At 32.7% G+C, this 22,418-nt stretch overlaps 1 protein-coding gene and 1 long non-coding RNA gene across 2 annotated transcripts; both read right to left on the bottom strand.

Annotated features, from left to right (window-relative positions):
* Window positions 1–3,610: 3,610 nt before the first annotated feature.
* LOC134236111 (uncharacterized) lies at window positions 3,611–8,976 on the bottom strand. The gene is made up of 5 exons (XM_062718291.1): window positions 7,693–8,976; window positions 7,455–7,518; window positions 6,665–7,067; window positions 6,394–6,572; window positions 3,611–5,607 (listed from the first exon to the last, which is right to left on the bottom strand). Exons 1-5 carry the CDS (start codon window positions 8,808–8,810, stop codon window positions 4,246–4,248), a joined length of 3,126 nt encoding a protein of 1,041 aa, XP_062574275.1. The 5' UTR covers window positions 8,811–8,976; the 3' UTR covers window positions 3,611–4,245.
* Window positions 8,977–9,394: 418 nt separating this feature from the next.
* On the bottom strand, window positions 9,395–22,418 carry LOC134236113 (uncharacterized). The gene is made up of 3 exons (XR_009985541.1): window positions 22,318–22,418; window positions 19,538–19,635; window positions 9,395–9,750 (listed from the first exon to the last, which is right to left on the bottom strand). It is a non-coding gene; the product is annotated as an uncharacterized LOC134236113 (long non-coding RNA).

The raw sequence follows: 22,418 nt of genomic DNA, 5'->3' as shown, positions 1-22,418 counted from the left end.
ACATCATAATAAATGTTGAGGCATTTAATTTTATTTTTTCATATTTGAAAAGTTCTATCTAAGATCTACTGAATGCAGAAAACCCCACGATTTCTTATAGTGTCTTCCCAAAGAAATTCATTTTTAAAGTAAGCATGGTCACTACACTGAGCTGAAAACTGTTCATAAATGATCTCTGCCAAGAAGATGAAAATAAGTGCATATTTGAAAACCGCGCTTTTTACATAAATCACCGCAAACCTCATATTAAAGATAAAATTTTTATAAGTAGAAACAAAATAATCTTTAAGGCTGTATACTTTTCAGATGGATTCAATAATTTAGAAGAAAAAAGCAAGGGTTCAAATATAACAGTCAATATGGTCATTTGAAATTTTTGGGGACATCACAAAACATCGAATTTATATGCCACATGTAATTGAAAATGCTATATTAACATGGAAAGCCATTGTTGAAATACTTAACATTAAATCGTCACAACATTTTGTAGAATTTGGACAAAGGAACAATATATAACAATATTTCAATCAGATAGGTGCCCTATCTTCTCACAAATGTCCAAGAGAGAATATTTGTTAAATGTGCATACCGTTTACTTAAAAAAAAAAAATTAAAAAAAATGAAGAATTTATAAACTTGCTTAATGTATGACAAAACATTAGTGCTCTTATTATAGTCGTAAAATATGATTAATGATAAAAATGAGGAATCAAAGAAAAGGGTGTCATTTAATTAGGATAAAGAGAAGCAATGGCTGCAAACATGTTTTATAAGTTTTCATGTATTTAAAGAGATCCATTAAAACATGAACATGCATCCAAATGAAGGACTAGCAATAGTAAGTTTTATCTTCAAAAAGCATAAAGGAAAGTTAAAGATTTTTTTCAAAGGAAGTCCAACATTCAGTGAACATGGTATTTTTCTGTGCTTAAGAACGCAGTTGGATATACTCTTAGAGAAAAAATAAAATTTTAAAGAAAAGAAAGTAAGCAGGACTTTTAAATGACCCATATTAGTTCAATCGTAGCCACCGTGAGACCTTTTTGTCCCCAAAACACATGAAAACAATCAAAGGAAGATTTTACAATGTAAGATATGCCATGGGAAATGATATTTCTTAGTGCCATTGGGGTATCCCTAAAGATAAGTATGCTGGGAATTTCTGTTCATGGATTCAAAGACTCGAGACACATGAAACTAATAACATGGAATGCCTTTAGGGATTGAAACTATTAAGAATATGTATTACGTACTTTTTCTTACTTTTAGATGACATGTTGCATTATTTATTGAACGACCCTCGTAATATGCAGCGATTGACTATTATATCGCCCGCTATACATCCAATGTATTGATGCCCATACCCAGTCCACTCAACTTCCGGTTGCCCCATTTTGTGAAACGACATTGAAAATGTCAGAGGTGTGGTGTTTATTTGATGGATTGGCTATCCAGAGTGAACATTTTTATATTAACTAATCTATTTGAAACATTCTTTCACTTGAAGAATAAATATTAATTTCATAGTTTATTTTTTTCCAAAAGTTTCCAAAAGAACCCCCTTCAGACACCATACTGTCTGTTTTATCACGCTCTTATGTGATTAAATGCCGCATACAGTATATTTTTTTCTGATTTTATAATTAGTACAAAGAAGGATATGGAAATAACGAACAGTATTCAATTCCAACGTCCATTAAACAAATATACAAAATAAGAGCAGAGCAAACACGGACAAACATAAAGATAAAAAATGCAAAGAAAAAATTGGAAATTTATCCCTCCAAATTAGTATGGATAACATTTTTCACGTTTTCTATGAAATGGTCACGCTTCAGGTAACATTTTAGTTATTTATCAATTAAGACATTTAAATGCTATGTTTTTTTGATTTTGATTATGTATTATAATAATAATTCAAATACATCATAAACAAGTTTTGATAAGTAAAATATTACTTTAATTTGGTGGTGCGTTAGAAATTTTGTCCAGTGTATTTCACTCCACGTACTGGTTTTGACAGTTATAGGGGAAAAAACATTATTTTTTAGCATTGTAAATGTTTGTTCTCAGAAAAAGTGCCACTATAAGTTTTAACCAAGTGATGCTTCATCATGGTTTAAATGAAAGAAAAGGTGTCATTTTTTCAAGTGAAGGAAAAACCCATCAAATCTTTAAAATTTTGTAAGAAAGTGATCGAAAACACGTTTGTGTATGAAAGATCCGTTTTGAGTTTTTATGACATAGATTTATTTGTCCGGTGCGATATAATCACCAAAGTCTTTTGAGAAAGTTGCTTTTGGCGACTGAAATCTGCTTTCAATAATACCTTTCTTCTTATGCTTTTATTGATATTGATAAATAGAATGGTAGTTTTGCTCATTCATATCTGTTTAGTTCTGTTGCCAATTATGTTTTAAGTGGGTAGTGTTTTGGCATGTGGTTACTTTAGTTGTTATTATAACAAAAAAAATATATATTGTTTGTATCCTCAAAACTCGATGAGTTTTTTTTAGCAGATTAAAACAACTGTAAAAAGCAATACCATATATAATGTAATTTCAAGCTCGTTTTTGAAGATTAATATGCTTCTTTAACACAAATGGGGGTGGGGGTGGGAGGGGGCTTAAAAGATGTGAATATATGATGGATAAACAAATAAACAATATTTTGTAATTCGGACACCACGGGTTAAAAGTATGTATGAAGGATATGACATTATGCATACTAATGCAATATATAATGAATACATATAGGTACATAATTAAACAACATAATGCACAACTGTAATAAGACTGATTGTGCTTGATGGAGAAAATAATACATTGTTTATCCTTTCACTTACATTAATAAAGAAATATAATTCTAGTTATATGTATATGTATATGATTTGGCGTCTATTGTAAAAATTTATTGAATATTGTTTACAGTTCTAATTTCGTTAATACGTACAGATAACAGATTATTATTTGAGTTGTGAACATATTATTTCTTTCCATTTTTTAAGCACACACCACTAGAAATTACAGGAAATATAAAATTCAATTTGCGTTTTTTTGGTTTCAAGTTACATACTGATTCCTTTGTATTTAGTCACATAGAATTATGTAATGATTTAAATGAGGAATAAGTGAATGACAGTGATTCACACAATAATAATCCTGTTAGTTAGACTGTTTCCACGTAGTCAATTAAAAAGAAAATTCAATGCATGCATATATACAGATACACAAATTGAAAATGAATTTTTATTGGATAATACAGCTGAAGATATCTTCATAAATTTGATTTTCATAACAAGAAAAAAACCAATAACGTTGTTTTCATTGTGTAGTGAAAACATAAAATGGTACAAAAAGACACGAATGATGGTAATCTTGCATAAGTCAATCATATTTAACTCAAATGTAAGTTAAAATCTCAAAAAAGTTACAAAAGTTCTAAACACGAGATCAATATAACATTTTCCTGTGATCAAGCGAGTATCATGACTTTTCTGTTATTGAGCTCAATGTTTAATTTTAAAGATTTTCAAAGCGTATTTCTAGAAAATAAAATAAATCCCCCATGTTACTCCTATACTAGATAACAGGGCAATGTGTGGAAGCTATCTGGTGATGCTTTCATAAAATAACTGTTCCTGAAAAAAGATTGAATGATTGATTGATTTTATATCGTTTTATATCTAATTCAAGAATTATTTCACTCAAGTAATTAAATAAAGACGTCACTATATATCGGATAAAGACCTAAAGATTTTATCCTTTACTAAGCACTGAGGCACATTGAACAGTGCGGGTTCTTTATCGTGCCAACGATTGAGGTGAAACAGAAACTCTGTTTTTAAGGTCTTTCCGAACAACCGAAACAATTCACTTCAAGTGCCGATTACATGGGGGGGGGGGGGGGGGGAAGGAAAGTCTCTAATCATTTTACCAACTTAAGTCAGTCGCAGCCACAACCTCTTTATCACGGAGCAAGCCCTCTACCGACTGAGCTACATGTACCGTGAATCCTAAAAAAAGGAACTTTCAAAAATCATTATCAACATATTACCAAACCGTCAATATTGATTTGTAAAAAATGGTATTCTTTAAACAATTTTCAAACAGTGTTTTCAAGTTAGACAAATTAAGGAGAAAGTGGATGTTAATGGAAAGATAAAATTACTACAAAGTACCTATGTATGCTTTGCTTAAGTACCTGTTTATAAAATTAATTACATGTCTTTTTATGATGTATAAATTACATGTTAAACGCAGATTTAAATCTATCAAATCCAGAAAGCAAAACTCCCTTTCGAGCCTTGTTACCAGTTGTTTTGAATATATCATCTTTAACTTTAAGGAAAGTTTGTCTCAAGCTTTCAACTGTTTGATCAGTTTGGGCTAATTGCTTGAATTTATTAAGCATCTTTATTCTTCGTTCATAGCCCATTTTCTTATTGATTTCCTCAGTTTGTATCATCTGGTCAATGTGTTCAACGGTTGAGAGAGGGTCAGGTCTTAAAGCAATTTCTTTCAACCCATTTTTACACGTCGCCATATCGTCCATCATTTTGTTAATTGTGTCAAAAAGACAATCTATATCAGCTTCAATTTCCTTCAAATATTTTTCACTTTTCATTTTTTCTCCTTTTGCTTTTTCATAAAGTTTTTTCTTTTCTTGGTAAGTTTCTGTTTTTTTCTCTGTGACATATTTAAAGATATACTTAGAGTTTTTGTGCTGGCTCCAGTGACACTTACTACTGCAAACCTGACAATTACCTGTAGAATCCAGTTCCGAGCAACGACTCTTTTGGTCATCACCAAATGGACAGTTGTCATGACAACATATGTTACAATTCAGACAATGCATAACGTATTGGCCGACAGGTAATTCAAGTCTTACCTGTTTCGTTATTTCTGCTTCATATGTAAAATCCTTGTTACTTTCCATATCATTTTGATGCTTTTTGAAAAGCCATAATGTATTTTGTAATTCATTAAGTTTAAGTAGACCCGCATTGACCTGGGGTTTAATATTTGTTAAAACCGACAGCAGGTGCTCCCTTTGTTTTAGTACGTTTTTGGTTTGCATAAGGCTCTTTTTTTCAAATGATTTAATTTTTTCAAAAAAAATTTGTAAACTTTTACAACCCATTTCCCAAAACAAAGCAGATAGAGAAGACTTCGGTAAATTCTTATTGCTTGCAAATAAAGCAGAATTATTAAAAGGAAACCAGAATCCAAAGGGAAGATCGGCTGCTTTTAGACAGGAGAGAACAGGAGGCTCTTTTCCGTCAGCAAAAGTTATCAGTGTACAAGTATTCGACTGAATATCTTTTCCAAACATTGACATTATCGAATGAAAAATATATGACTGGTTAACTGTTAGACGTGCCTCAGGGGCTTTGGCAATTAAACAAACAGCATCTATGAATGCTATGCCTTGTGTGCTTCCAGCTGTAAAGAAAAGTCTTATTTGATCAATAATAGCTTTGTCTCTCTCGACTCCTCGGGTATCTCCAAACCCTGGGGTGTCTACAACGTTGAGAGTGTAGTCCAGTCGACTTCCTTCTTGTGGATGGATCTTGTATACGGTGATCCACTCTTTTTGAGGCTCTGCCTACGTGAAAATAATAATTATCTTATATATACTTTCTTTTAGTGCAATATTTAAAGTTTATTTGTTTATAATTGTCCTTTAGCATTTGTTGGTTCTTCTGATGTTTTTGTAAAGAATTCTTGATTAGCATTACACTTGAATAGAGGATATATCACAAGGAGTTACCGTATAACTATCTATTACATTTTTTAAGTGCTGCTAGTTTTTATTACTTTAACGAGTTTTATAAATCCGTAAAATTTAAAAGAATAAAATTTCACAGAAGTAAAATCGCCTCACCTAAAATTTCAACATCGTATTATGAGAGTATTTCAGTGCTATTACTGCCATTTAGCTATAAGTACCTGAAGGCTATATAATTAGAATTAGGACAAACAACCGAAAGTATAATTGGAACTTTTCAAATGATTATCAATTAGGATCAATCAAGTAAATCTGAATTAATGCACAAAAAATTAAATTACCCTATTTCAACCGAAATTCGTTAAAATTTACAGCAGTAAAATTACCCGTTATACGATATTTTAAAGTCAATACTGGTACAATAGAGTTTAATGCTTGTTTGTTTTAGCCATCAGTATTAATGAGACTTACAAAATACAGACATATAGATTGTGCGTAAATATCAAGTTTCTTAGTAAATTACAAAGTATTAAATTACACGTAGATGAAATAAAAAAAGTTCCCAGCTACTTAAAATAGTGTCCTTATAATTATTTACACTCAGATACAATTTTTTTTTCGAATAACCCCACCTCTTACATAATAATAAGTAAAAATATCTACATGATTTTGTGTCTTCTTTTCGTCATGCTCCTTGTTTACCAGCGTGAATCTAAAAGGGTCCTCAAAACTGACGCCCAAAATATAGTTGATGATACCGTCCACAAGCGTGCTTTTTCCCGAACCTGTCGCACCAACAAGCATAATTGTTTTTTCACATTTATTTCCAATTTGAGGGTTTCCTAATGAATAAAATTTTGTTTTCAGTACCATAAAATGAAAAATAATAATTGCAGTATTTTGTTCTTATAAGATGCGATGATTTTGAATTTACCTAGAGCTAACTGCATAGTCTTTGTATTGATATTGCAGGCTTCTCTATTTTCTTCGGCTGCTAATTGGTATAATACGGGATTCGTACTTGGAATTTTGATAGAGAAACTAAGCATTTTTGTTGCTAAGGATTTGGGTGTATTGATGGGATCGCTTTGTTCACTGTAATCTCCTTCCACGTCATTGGCAACACTACGGACTTGGAATACGTATTGGGTATCAGCTGTGAGTCCACTTACAGTGAATTTATTCGTTGTGTTATTTGTATTGCAAAACTTCCAATTATCATCATCCTTTTGGCTTTTATATCTGATTTGATAATGATCTATTTCCTCCTCCAATGTTTCCCAACACAGCTCCACGGAATCAGACTTCATACTTAATACACTTGGTTTACCCCGTATCTAGAATGAAATGAATTATTTGAGTTTGCAATTGACCCCGAATTTTTAATTCAGAATAAATGTTTTCATTCTGGTTGTAACACTGTCTTTCATTGGATGAAGTGTTACATTATATCGTAAAATTTGGGTTGGCAAATCACAATGATTCAATCAAAAACGTCTCGATCCGAATGTCATTACATTTATATTTTGTACAATTTAATCTATTTTAAGGGCAGTCAGCTTTCCCCCTTAAGATTAATAAGCTAGCTTAATAGCCTCAAGATTAACTATGCATAAATGGCAGCCTAATTTATAAATTGTGTACCTATTAAATTCAATCTTTAATTAATTTTTTTTTAATATCACAAAATAAAAACTGGTCGTAAGAAAACAACTTGTATATACCCTTTTCTTTGTTTCGACAGGTTCTTTGTCTTTGCTTTTCTCTGGAACGTCTCTGTTATCCAGTCTGTGTTAAATATAAAATCAGTCATCAAAATGACGAAACAGGATTCTTCCTTTTTTTATATAATGATTCTTTTTATCGATATTATGAATTATTATTTTTTTTGCAAAAAAGAAAATTATACTTTAAATGCAGTCAATTAATTAAGAAGATAAATAAATAAAACAAAACACAAACGTTTGTGAAGGATTATCTTCAACATTTTCTCTTTTCGATTTGTGTCTGAAATTTTTCATCATACACGAGGAAATAACATGGCCTCTAAATGGTTTTTGTTTGAGATGCTGTTCTGAACATGTTTTGCACATGGATTCCTCGCAATTTTCACAAACGGAATCCGCTGATACACTTTTATTTTCCCTTTTGCAAGGTTCACACAAAAAGCTGTTTCCAAAATAATGAGTGATTTCATGGTTAGGGCTGAATTTCAGATGTGTTTCTACGCATTTTGTACACAGGTGCTCATCACAATCAATGCAATACTTTGAAGCTTTTGTATCTTTTCCATCGATCTTACAGATATCGCATGCTGCATAATTTTGTTTTTGAAATTTAATCAAGACAGAAACATCTGTGTTAATTTTATGATTTCGGAATTGCTTTTGTTTGATGTGATGACCAGCACAATCATTACACAATGGCAGGAGATCTGAACAATCTGTGCAATATGCATCAGCTGGTACGTCCTTTCTATCTATCTTGCAAATTTCGCAAAAAACTTCTTTCAAAAATTTTCTTAAAAGTGATAAATCATTACAGAGCTTATGTCCTCGGAAAATCTTCAAATGCTGTCGGGCACATTCTGGGCACAAAGGTTCTTGGTCATCGCAATCATTACAGAAGCAACTAGCTTTGGAATCTGTGCATTTTTCCTTACATATACTGCATAATGCACCAATATTCTCATTTGACTTCACTGGAAGTTGACTTATATCGTCACAAATTGAATGGTCTCTAAATAGCCGTTGTTTGACGTGTTCACGTGAGCAATTCAAGCACAAAGGTTCCGGTTCATCGCAGTCTTTACAAAAGGAATCGGCTGGAGTTTTACCTCCTTCAGAAGCACAGGGCTCGCACAAGAGTTTCTCCTTTTGAAGTAACTTTGCTATATCATTGCTGATCTGGTGATTTCTGAATGCTCTTTGTTTAATATGTTGAGCCGCACAATCTTCGCAAAGTGCTTCTATTTCTTCGCAAGTCAAACAGAACGAACTAGCAGACTTGTGCTCGCCATCACGAAGACACAACTCGCAGTTAATGGTATTGTTTTTTGAAATAGAAACAAAAGCTTCCATATCAGTAGACAGTGAATGGTCACGGAAAATTTTCTGTCTAATGTGATGTCTGCCGCATACATCACACAATGGTTCAGCTATCTTACAAGAAGTACAGAAGCAGGATGCAGTTCGATATTCTCCTGTATCATTGCAAAGGCTACAGTTAAATGTTTTTGCATTTGTATCTATGCCATTTGTTGTAACCTGAAAACAAATAAAAACATTGTTACAATGTGAAATGTCCTCTTTCCTTAATGTCTATTATCCGATGCATCAAAAGATTGTTCATTTCATTTTCAAGATATTACATAAGGATGTGCCTGAAAAACACAGATGTTACCATCAATATATAAAATATGTTGTTTGAATTAGGAAAAAAACAATTCCTTTTAAATATACAAAAACTATCGTAAAGCATATGAATAAAAAAATCGAATGTAATCTGCGGTATTCAACAGTCGGAGTGAATTATCGACCCCGAAATCCTTTTTAAAAAGTACGTATTTTGAGTACTGACAAAAAGATATCTAAACACACGTTGAAACAGGTTCCATGGAGTTTAAAAATAATTTAAAAAATGAAGAAGATTTACCTGGGCAAATTTTGTGTACAGTTTATCTAGGTTGGTGCAGATAGAATGGCTTTTAAATATCTTAGATGCCGTATGTCTTTTTGAGCAAGGTTGGCACATATATTCTGGATCTTCGCATGTTTCGCAGAACCCGTAGGCTGGTACCTTTTTATTAAGACTTTCACAAATTTCGCAATTTAACATTGTATTCTCTTCGATGTCAGTGACAGTATGTGATTTGGTTGACCTTTGAAATTGATGACGCTTTCCACAGGAATTACAGAGATATATCTGTTCTTCTTTACAAACCAGTGATGCATTTACCGATTCCCCTATATAGTGACAAAGTTGACAATGTCTTGCAGGATAAGTTTCTTCAGTTTGTACCTATAACAATGACATTTCCAATTTGTGTAAAGAGATAGTTTTTAAACCATATATATTAAGTTAAACTATATCAAACCAGGGATTCAAACCACCTGTTCTTTTATTACAGACCAGCATAGATACAAAATTATTAAAGAGAGGAAAACGAAATTCATGTATAAAGAGAAACGAAATCAATGTATAAAGAAAAACGAAATTATGAAATAAAGAGAAAAAGAAATTATTAAATAAAGAAAAACGAAATAATTATATAAATCATTTCTTTTTATCTTTAATATTTTCGTTTTTCTTTATATATTAATTTCGTTTTTCAGAAATCTGAAACTAAAATACGAAATTCATAGATGTGCATGGTAAGGGCCTGAACCCATGAATCATTCCATAAAGCGCACGTGTTACAGAACATCTCCTCGTAACTCTTTACGCCTTATACCAACATTACAAATGTGTGGTGGAAATGCAAGATTAAAGAAGATATAAGTATCAAACTAACAAACGTAGAAAAAATATGTGCACACAACCTAAAATTCCTATTTCCGTAAAACAATTCATAATCTTTTCAATTTTTTTGATGGGACTTTGTTGCTTTGTCATATCCCGACATAATTGTTGGAGTCTGTAAGCCTGGACTTAGCGAGGATGGCTGTTTCTGTTTGCTTAACATTAATGACATTCCAAAAAAGTTCATGAATCGCGATGAGCTCATGACCTTGAGTATCGTATTACTGAATTCCTCCGAACTTATCCCAGCGTCCTATCTGTATACCCATAAGAGAAAAATGATTTGCAATTGATTACTTTGTTGGATTTGTTTTGTGCAAGTGTGCGCATTGTATCTTCATAAATATCACCGACTTATAAATACAGATTGAACTTTTGTCATTTAGAATATGTGAAATCAAGTACTATAGTAGCCATGCAGTACCACTGACTTATAAATAGTATAGATTAATATAGTATGCATTATCATTAAAACATTAAAAGCTACTTATTGTAACCACTTTCTTTTTTATACCCGCACTTTCGAAAGAAAGTTCGGGTATATTGTTGTTACTCATGTCCGTCCGTCCGTCCGTCCGTCCGTCCGTCCGTCCGTCCGTCTGTCACACTTTTCTTCCCTGAACTCCTCCTACATTTTTCACAGTAGCTTAATCATCCTTTGGGAGATGGTTGGGGGTGTCATGTAGATGTGCAGTAAGGTTTCGGAATTTTGATTTTGCCCCGGGGGATCAAATGGAGGTCGAAAAATGACGTTTTTTATACAAAAAGCCCCTTCTTCCCTGAACTCCTCCTACATTTTTCACAGTAGCTTAATCATCCTTTGTGAGATGGTTGGGGGTGTCATGTAGATGTGCAGTAAGGTTTCGGAATTTTGATTTTGCCCCGGGGGATCAAATGGGGGTCGAAAAATGACGTTTTTTATACAAAAAGCCCCTTCTTCCCTGAACTCCTTCTACATTTTACTCAGCAGCCTAATCATCTTTTGAGAGATGGTTGGTGGTGTCATGTAGATGTGCAGTAAGGTTTCGGAATTTTGATTTTGCCCCGGGGGATCAAATGGGGGTCGAAAAATGACGTTTTTTATACAAAAAGCCCCTTCTTCCCTGTACTCCTTCTACATTTTACTCAGCAGCCTAATCCTCTTTTGAGAGATGGTTGGTGGTGTCATGTAGATGTGCAGTAAGGTTTCGGAATTTTGATTTTGCCCCAGAGGATCAAATGGGGGTCGAAAAATGATGTTTTTTATACAAAAAGCCCCTTCTTCCCTGAACTCCTTCTACATTTTACACAACAGCCTAATCATCTTTTGAGAGATGGTTGGTGGTGTCATGTAGATGTGCAGTAAGGTTTCGGAATTTTGATTTTGCCCCGGGGGATCAAATGGGGGTCGAAAAATGACGTTTTTCATACAAAAAGCCCCTTCTTCCCTGAACTCCTTCTATATTTTACTCAGCAGCCTAATCATCTTTTGAGAGATGGTTGGTGGTGTCATGTAGATGTGCAGTAAGGTTTTGGAATTTTGATTTTGCCCCAGGGGATCAAATGGGGGTCGAAAAATGACGTTTTTTTATACAAAAAGCCCCTTCTTCCCTGAACTCCTTCTACATTTTACTCAGCAGCCTTATCATCTTTTAAGAGATGGTTGGTAATGTCATGTAGATGTGCAGTAAGGTTTCGGAATTTTCATTTTGCCCGGGGGGGTGGGGGGGATGGGGATCAAATCGAGGTAGAATTTCTATATATATTTTTTTTTACATATATTTGACATGTTTAATCACCCTGCTTTCAAGAACTTCCCTAATATCTTATGCTGCAATAGCTTTAAACCATAATCATTTAGAAAATGATTGGTTTGTTTTGTGTATGTGTAAAATGGTTTCAAAATTTGAATTTTCATATGGATGGCAAAAAGGGGCCGGAAAAATATGGCACCTCCCTAACCCTGGTGGTCATGATTTGTACAAACTTGAATCTACACCTCTTGAGAATATTTCCATATTAATCATGCTCTTCGTGTTCCTGAAAAGAAGAACTTTAAAGATGTGTTTCCTTTTATTCCTAAAATGATTTGTACAAATTTGAATCTACACTACCTGAAGATGCTTCCATATAAATATGATGAATTATGGATTTGTCATTCTTGAGAAGAAGATTTTTAAAGAATTTTCCCATAAATTTCTATGTAAAACTTTGGTCGGCCTTTTTCGCCCCGCCCTACCCCCAGGGTCATGATTTGAACAAACTTGAATCTTCACTACCTGAGGATGCTTCCATATAAATTTGATGAATTATGGCTTTGTCATTCTTGAGAAGAAGATTTTTAAAGAATTCTCCTATATATTTCTATGTAAAACTTTGGTCAGCCATTTTGGCCCTGCCCTACCCCCGGGGGTCATGATTTGAACAAACTTGAATCTACACTATCTGAGGATGTTACTACATAAGTTTCATCTTTCCTGGCACAGTGTTTCTTGAGAAGAAGATTTTTAAAGAATTTTCCAATATATTTCTATATAAAACTTTGGTCGGCCATTTTGGCCCTGCCCTACCCCCGGGGGTCATGATTTGAACACATTTGAATATTCACTACCTGAGGATGTTAACCCATAAGTTTCATCTTTCCTGGCACAGTTGTTTCTTGAGAAGAAGATTTTTAAAACATGCCACCAAATTTTCATTAATTCCCAATTATCTCCCCTTGAATGAGGGCATGGCCCTTCATTTGAAAAAAACTTGAATCCCCTTCACCCAAGGATGCTTTGTGGCAAGTTTGCTTGAAATGGCCCAGTGGTTCTTGAGAAGAAGTCAAAAAATGTGAAAAGTTTACACACAGCTAGACAGACAGACGGACGCCAGACAAAATATGATCAGAAAAGCTCACTTGAGCCTTCGGCTCAGGTGAGCTAAAAACTAAAAACTAAAATTTGTATTTGTGTATAAAGTTTGATGAAAATATCTTCAACAGTTTTTTTTCAGAATTGAAACTAAAATATAAATAAATTGGATATAGATAATAAATTCTCATCAAATTATGTATAAGTGCATGTTAAACATAAAAATGTCTTAAATTATTTCTTAAAAACTAAGCAAAATACATATTAAAGAGGAGGGAGGTCAAGGTCACAGGAATGTGCAAGATGAAGTTTTTGATGCAGCTGAATAGCTCTCACTAATACATATTAGCTTATTATGTTTGATAAAAATATCTTGAATGATTTAATGAAACTGAGCTTAACACTTTGTTTTAAGAAAAGAGAAGTCAAAGGAAAGGTTGTGGTCAAAATGTTGTTCTAGCTGAAAAGCTTACATCAGTGTGAATTTACTATTATCATATGAATTTTGATAAAAATATAATTAATGGTTTATTTGAAACTTAGATAAACACATATTTTAAAAAGTGAGGTCAAGGTCAAAAGAAAATTCAAGGTCAAAATAAGTTAATGCAATAATAGCTCTCATCAGTATGTATTAGCATATGAAGTTTGATTAATATATCTTGAACTGTTTATTTTATTCAAAACTGATCTAGTCTAAGACAGTGATCATGAGGTCAAGATCACAGGAAATGTCAAGGTAAAAAAGAGTGAAGCATTGTAAAGCTTTAATTGCTTACATCAGTATGTATCATCATGTGAAGTTTCATTACACAACTTGAATCATTATGGTTTCTCTAAAATAAAGCTAAACACTTAGGTTTTAAGAAAAGTTAAGTAAACAGGTAAAGGTCAAAGGAAAGTAAAGGTAAACAAGATGTGTTTGTGAAACACTATGCGCCCGGCGGAAACAAAGTTCAAAAAATCTATTTTTAGCATATTGGTCACAGTCAAGGTCACAAGGTCACTGACCGTGGTGTCATTTGAAAGAACTTAATCAGTGGAGTATGCATCCCAAATATGAAGTCCCTATCTACTATGGTTTAAAAGTTATGGCCAAAAGTGTAAAAAGCTATTTTTAGCATATAGGTCACAGTCAAGGTCATTGACCATGGTGTCATTTGAAAGAATTTAATCAGTGCAGTATGCATCCTAAATATGAAGTTCCTATCTCCTATGGTTAAAAAGTTATGGCAAAAAGTGTAAAAAGCTATTTTTAGCATCTAGGTCACGGCCAAGGTCACAAGGTCATTGATCTTGATGTCATTTGAAAGGACTTTAATAGTGGAGTATGTATACCAAATATGAAGTCTCTATATCTTATTGTTCAAAAGTTATGGCCAAGGTTAAAGCTGACAACAGACAAACAGATAAACAGACAAACAGACAGGACAAAAACAATATATGCCCGGGACCTATCGATCCGGGCGCATAAAAAATATTGCCACAGTTGGATAGTTTACATCAGTATATGCATCAGCATATGAACTTTGATAAAATATCTAGAAAGTAATTTCTTTGAGCTCGATGGAAAGACAGATGGAAGGGTGGAGGACGGACATGACAAAAACTAATACATGTATTCCTAATCATGGCGTAGCATAAAAAACTTGAATATACATTATATGAGGATGTTTCCATATCAAGATTATACATGCAAATTCAAAGAATTGTGGTCCTTTGCTTTCTGTGTTTAAGTGAATGGGATGCCATAATTTATGGCAGATTGTGTATCAAATATGCATCCCTATCATATGTCACTTTATGAAAATTAGGTCAAAGGGGGGAAATCATCGCATGCTCGAAATATTTTGTTGCAGGTAAAGTACATGTCAAATATGAAAGACCCATCTCTTTTCAATCAAAAGTTATATATATATATATATATATATAAATATATAATATAATATTTTTGAAAAGTAGGTTAAACTTCTAGGTCAAGATCAGAAAGTCAAAAGTCATGATATATTTAGAAAAGTCTTTTCACATGTAATATACATGTATAATTTAAATGCCATATCTTTTCTCTTTCAAAATGATTAATTTAAAATGTTATTTTTTGGAAAGTAGGTAAAATTTTGAGGTCAAGGTCTCACTTGGGTTAAAAAATCATAGTACATTTAGAAAGTTTTGTGGTAATGTACATGTGAAATATGAAAGCCCTATCTCATATTATTCAAAAGTTATGATCAAGGTTAAATTTATTGTGACAGATGCACATACTGTCAAAGATGGCCAGACTGACAGACAAATAAGATTTAATGTTCCCTCCCTTTCCCCCAAAACGGGGGACAATAATGCCCTTGCTGTTCTTGAGAAGAAGATTTATGATGGAAAAAATCCCCTGCATATTTCTTAACGCAAATCAATATTGTGTTTTTATGTCATTTAATTGTTTGTTTGTTGTTAAACATCCCTCTCAGGAATTTTTCACTCAAATGGAGACATCCCCACTTGAAAAATAAGGAGGACAAGTCGGATTTGAGGTCAACATTCATTTTAGGAGTTTTCAACCATTAAGACGTAAAGAGACAGGAACTCGATCCTTCCCCTCACCCCATCCCAGACCCCTGTTTATATTCATGACATGTATGCAAACTACTGCTTGTTTTACATTTTTAAAAAAATATGTTAATAGCCTATATACAAATACTTTAATATGGTCCATCTCTTTGAATGATTTTCATTCCTAATTCTAGGAGGATAGGTAGTGAATGAAATGTCAAGCAATCTTATCATTGATGCACTTTTATTTCATTTAATGCAGTCATATTGTGAACATTTCCAGTTAGAATCATTAGGAGAGTGGGGATGACCTCCAGGGGGTTCAAAACCTTTATACCATTAAATTTACATAACATAATAACACAAAAAGCGCAAAATTATGTATGGTCAAATGGAAAAAGTTTCCCACTATTTAGGAGTCACATGATCATTTGCCATTACTGTTTACAGGGACTGGAAGTGTATCTTGAGACCCCCCCCCCCCCCCCAATTTGCAGGACTATAATATAAAAAAGACTTTGGATGCCCTCCACCCTAGAAAACAGACACCACCCTAACTTCTCCTTTTATTTGCTTCTCAGGAAATTCTGGTCTGGAAGTCCCCCCTCCCTCTCAGAAAAAAATTCTGTATTTTGTAACTGAATGTAACGTCGATAACGGGCGATAACTCTTTAGAATGTGAAATTCGTATTGCAGCATCGGATGACCTTTGATCCTTTAAACTTTAACCTAACCAGTTGCATTTCAGACTATTTTACCCAAATCTATACCAAAACGTGTACTTACCGACTGCCATAGCTCCAACTTCATGAAATATAATCCAATTAAACACAAAATAATTCCAACTGACATACATGCAATGATGTGTACACAACACTAGGCCTAGTACTGCACGTGCAGTGTTCTCTAAAAATGATAATGGTAAAACTAGTACTTAAGTTTGGTACGTGACGCAAGCCTAATGTGATGCAGGTCTTCAGATACATTTACAGTATAAGAACAAATTTAAAATTATTATTTACAAAAGATGTTTTATCTTAACTTTGCCATCTAGGCCTATTTCCAAAAACAGGAAAATAGGGTGTGTTTGCGTGTGTGTGTGTTGATGGGAGAAGGGTGGGGGTTGACTAAATTGATTGGGTATACATGGTATATGGCAGCTTTCAAGGTGTTTCTGCCTAATCAAGTATAAAAAAGTTTGTACATTTTGGAAAAAATCATCAAAAACGCTTTAAACTAATTTGAATAATATTTGTTGTTGATCTACATGTATATGAGAAAATAGATTTAAAAAGTTCCAATTATGCGCCAAAAATTTAACCCCCCCCCCTTGTTTCAAACCTAATTTACATCATTAATTGAATTCTGTTGTTTAATTTCAGACTTGTAATGAATTATGAATATGAAATACATGTACCTATAAGATCGAGGCCCATGGGTCACATGTTCACTTGAGAATATTATGCTCAATTTGATGAATACATGGAGGCCCTATTATGTAAATTATTAGATTATATTGACTTTTTCTTTGGTAAAGCCTAATTTTAGAGGAGTGTGCATTAAGAGGCAAACACCTTAGTGCGGGTATTACTGTCTCATGACAGCATCTAGTTTGATTTTTGCACTTGTTCTCTTGAAACGTGTTTTAACAATGTCAAACAATCCCACAAAGTCCGATCGGTAACGTATTATTTTACGGCATTTTCTAATGCACGTACTGTAAAGCCATGGGGATTTCCTAAATGTTAAAAATTCAACAGTACATTTTGTAATCAACGGAATCTTAACCTTCATGTTTATCTTAAATATATGTGTAATTTATTAGGATAATCTCTTTTATGTTTCATGTCCAAAGTCATTATTTGCGTGTCTAGATTCATAATTTGCTAATCATTAGACCTTTCGAGCAAGGGCTTAAGAAAGCTAATGTTAACCAATAGTTAACGTCAACATCTCACCGAATTACAGGTCAAATTATCAGACTCGTTAAAATTCGCATTAATCATGGTAATTCAATATAAAAACATAAATATAAGCATATCACTATAAGTTACCAAAGGTTAAATTCTCCTCCATTCATGTATTGTTATGGTTATGTATTCGGTATTGGAGATATTGAGATCAAGGGAAAGCATCACACTTGTTTATTGTCGAAACAAAATCGGGTCTAACAGACCCGTGCGTTAATGATGTATGGGTTCAGGCCCTTACTATGTGCATCTGTAAATTCCGTATTTTAGTTTCAGCTTTCTATTTGAAAAACGAAATTAATATATAAAGAAAAACGAAATCGTTAAAGTAGAAAACGAAATTATTAAATAAAGATCAAAGACCTGAAGGGCCTGCGAGTTGACTCGCTGGAGTTAACTGAGCTTTTTCATACATCTTGACACCATAACTTATGTTCAGTTTATTTTGCATCTTAAAAGATTGAATATCATAACATGTATGTCTCCATGTTCGGTTAAAAAATAAAGTGTATATTGCTTTTCCTTTATATATATATAGGTTGGCAGTAACGGCTTTCCGTACATATTATTGTGAAAAGCAGCACTGCAAACCTGGATTCTATAATAAATTTAAGCACACTAGCCATAGTGGTCAGTGTTATGGAGTTTAAAGATTCCTAATATGAAATTATATACAGTTTTTACCTCTTAAGTTTATATAGTTTTTACCTCTTTCGTTTAAACATTCACTCAAACAAAAGTATTTTTTGCTAGAACTATCATTTTTGGCGTATGGATCACCCTGATGAATGCGTGATAAATTTTACAGCTCTAAAACGGCTGTGTCAACGAGGAATAGCTCGCTATGCGAGCCAGCTATGCGAGCCAACTCAAAACACGAAATTATTCATTTAATAATTTTTTTTTATTAAATAATTTCGTTTTTTTTTAAATATTAATTTCATTTTCTCTTTATTTAATAATTTCGTTTTTCTTTATATATTAACTTGGTTTTTCTTTATTTAATAATTTCGTTTCTCTTTATATATTGATTTCGTTTTTCTTTATTTAATAATTTCGTTTTATCTTAATTTGCTAATTTCGTTTTCTTTTATTTATTTTTGTTTTGCACTACTGGGCTTCCGTATATAGAGCGAAATCTCTGATCTAAATTGTGCAACTACTAAATGATAGAACTATTTCTGGGGATTAAAAGGCATGTTTTATTTTTATCATCAGAGAGTGCGCTGATATTATTTTTTTTATTGAAAGTACTCAATTATGCCTGTTTACCCGATAATTCAAAGCCATTGAAAGTTCATAAAGCCAGTTCTCCACGACCTGGACTCTTAGGAGAAAATTTTTAATAGGAAATGAAAGCACAAAGTCTCTATTTTTTTTTTTGAATTCTTCAAATGAAAAATCAAGTATTAATAAATCAATTGGTATATCAGCAGGGCCATTTTATGCATAATGTGAACCGAACTCTTTTCTGTCTTCATAATTGCTTATTACGTTATCCTTCATTTTGAATTAAGCTTATTTAAGAACTCCTTTAAAAGACGTAAAACCGTTTAAGACGTTGAAAAGTCAAGTAACGCAAATGAACATTGCGAGGAGGAAAAATGACAAAATGTTTTTTAAACGCACAGTTGTTGTAAATTTACGTTAATTTAACTAGGTAGTTGTTCATCTTTAAATTGGGTTAAAGCCAGTAAACAAGACTAGTTATCTTGCTTTTGTTTACACAGGTTGATATACTTATATATGTTTACATTAAAAAATGTTTGGAGCTTTAAATCTGTCTTGTATCTGGACAACTGACATTCAATTTTTTTTTATAGAAAGACCCTATTTAACTATTCTTAAAAATGAAAACAATAAATTTTGAAATTTTTCCGGAAACTGTGTCGATGCCACTTTAAAGTAGCCTCAACAATGACAAAGAATTCATTTTACCTTTTCCATATGAAGACCACCGCCATCACCTGAATCTTTATCAAAAGGGTTGACACGAAAATCTTCTTCCATTTGATTTTGGTGGTATATAACCTTCCCTGTCAAAATAAAAGCACGTAGATTTAAATCTGTATTTATTCGAGATACTTTTTTTAAGTAGCAATTTGTTCTTTTCTTCTGAAATATTTATTTTCGTGCAAACTGATATAAAGTATAATTTGGGCTTTCTCGTACCCTAAAAGTTTAATATGCATGCAGAGTATGTTTTCAGAAAAAAAAATCCATTTAAAATTGATGTCTCCTGCAAGTTTTTAAGAATATACGGGAATATGCACAAATTAATGACGTCACAATTAGCATTTAGCAATTGCGCCCTGTTATTAGCAGACCTATTTTTATATTCAAATGAAGCAGGATTTGTGCAAAATTGTACGCATGAAAAGAAGAAAACACATGCTGCTGCCTTCAAATCGACATTTTTACATATCGACGACGTATTGTCAATTAACAATGGTAATTTTCATCGATACAATATATCCTGGTGAGCTTGAGATAAAAGATACCACAGAGTCTAAACATCTATCTCATGAATATTTTATTTGAAAAAGACGTTATTGGTAATCTTACAACCAAGCTCTTTGATAAACGTGATGACTTTAAATTTTCTATCGTCGTCTTCCCTTACTTATGCAGCAATATACTTTCATCACATGCATACGGAGTATATATATTACAGTTGATTCGATATTCTATGTTCTATGTATGTACCATTTCTAAAACGAAGGAAATTATTGACAAGCTAGTTGATGAAACAAGAGTATCAGCAGTCTCTTATAAAGTCATGATTTCGTAAGTTATACATGTATGGTCGATAAAATGACCTTGTCAGCAAATACAATTTATTATTGAGTCAAATGCTGACTGGCATTTTCATACTAAATGTTAGTTTGTTATTCACACACTGAATTGACGAGAGATTTTCCCGTTATTTCCCGATCATGACAAGGAGCACACGGCGGGTGCGCAGGGGGTGCTCACTCCTCCATGGCTAGATGTCCGTTTTTACCCTGCTCCAATTTTGTATTGTTTTATGGCCTTTGAAATTGAATACTGTTCGTTATCTCCACATTCTTCATTTAAAAGGTAAACTGATAAAAAGAATTTTAAGTTCAGAAAGAATGAATTTTAAGTTCTTATACCAATTCAATATTTTACGAAAATACAGCACACTAAATGTGTATTTAAACAGTACCTTGTTCATTATTTTAATTTTTGGGAATATTATAAATATTTTAAAGAATATCCTCCTTATTAAAAGATGTTATTGTTAGTTGGATTTTTTTAATGAAATCAATCAAAAATCTTTGTTCATTCATGTGGATCTTTGAAACATCAGAGGTGGGAAGAGTGAGTATGGAGAATTTCAATAAGCATTTGACTCAATGATATATTGTATTTGCTAAAAACGTCATTGTATTGACCATAGAAATGATGAATTTAAACTGATAGAATGATGACTTTAAAAGAACTAGAATGTTTTTCCCCCAAAAACGAAACAGGAATGTATCAATGGAAAGTTGCCATGGGTAATTTACGAATTCCACTTTTATTAAAAAAAAGCTGTCAATGATGACAAATAGCCTGGACTGTAATTCAGCGTTTGGAATTATTGTGTAAAAGCTGATAAAATTATGTGATGATTAAAAAGAAAATATTATTATTCTTTTTAACTTAAAAGATTTCCAAAGTTCTTGGAGTTTTCAAGTATCTATTTCTCATTTCACAATCTCTCAAATATATTGTTGCACAATTCTGAAGTTTCTCATTCACTACTGTTAGCATTTAAGGAAGAAGTAAAGAAAGGTGTTTGGTAGAATATTTATTGAAACTTGAAGTTTCTTTGATTGTCAATTTAGATACTAGTATAGTAATTCAAATTCAGTTTGGTTGTTGTGAAGATCTAATGGACAAAAACAATGCCGTTGCCTGCGTTGTCAGCGTAGTACAGTAGATACTGATTGTGTTATCTATATTATTCTTCTTTTATACATTTGAAATATTAAACACTGATCTATATAGGTGGATGTGTTTTTTTTTTAATTTTGCCCCTCAATAGTTGAATACTTGATTTAAACATGCAACTGATACATTTAATCTATTCTGTCAAAGTAGCTAGAAGTTTTTCATGGCTGGTCCATCGCGTAGCTACTGGTATTATCTTTCACAGACTTTGTATTTATAAACAATTACGCCTGGTGAAGGAGCGGGTAACATGCTGGGTTTTTATTTTAGCATTGTAAACAGACATTGCGATAAAATATATATTATGCATACAATTGTGTATACTAGGTAAGAAGGAAACAGACAATTGTGTACATGCGAAATTTTAAACAGCTCATGTAACATGTGTAATAGGTGACCTATATATTCACTTCCTGAAGTGAAAGATTTCAGGTTTTATATGTGTTTGACTTGCTTGTTGTTAATTTTTTGAAGTCATTTCTTTATATATATTTTGCAATAATTATTTTACTTATTTTTTGATTAGTGATATTGGTTAATAATCCTTTTAATCATTAATTTACCTTAAAGCAACACCACCTTTAACATTTTTTTTAAGAAATGCACATATTGTAATTTCTGTGTTTGTGAAAGGTGGGACGTTAGAAATAATTTAAAGCAAAATCACGCCATATGTTTTACAATATACACGTATCATGTTTGAAGTAACCACATAACTTTGTATTTACTTAAATTGTATAGTAAATTACAGTACTTACTTTTCGGTTCTGAGTGAGCTAAGTTGACACCACACCTCCGTTTGTAATGTTTGTTTAGGCATGCAGATCGATACAACCTCTTATGGGTAGAATAAGTAACC

Source organism: Saccostrea cucullata, unplaced genomic scaffold, assembly GCF_032062105.1.
Source record: "Saccostrea cucullata isolate Sc308-1 unplaced genomic scaffold, CSIRO_AGI_Scuc_v1 ctg3732, whole genome shotgun sequence".
Lineage (NCBI taxonomy): Eukaryota > Metazoa > Mollusca > Bivalvia > Ostreida > Ostreidae > Saccostrea > Saccostrea cuccullata.
Note: the sequence above shows the minus strand (reverse complement) of the source record. Positions and strands in the feature narration are given on the sequence as shown.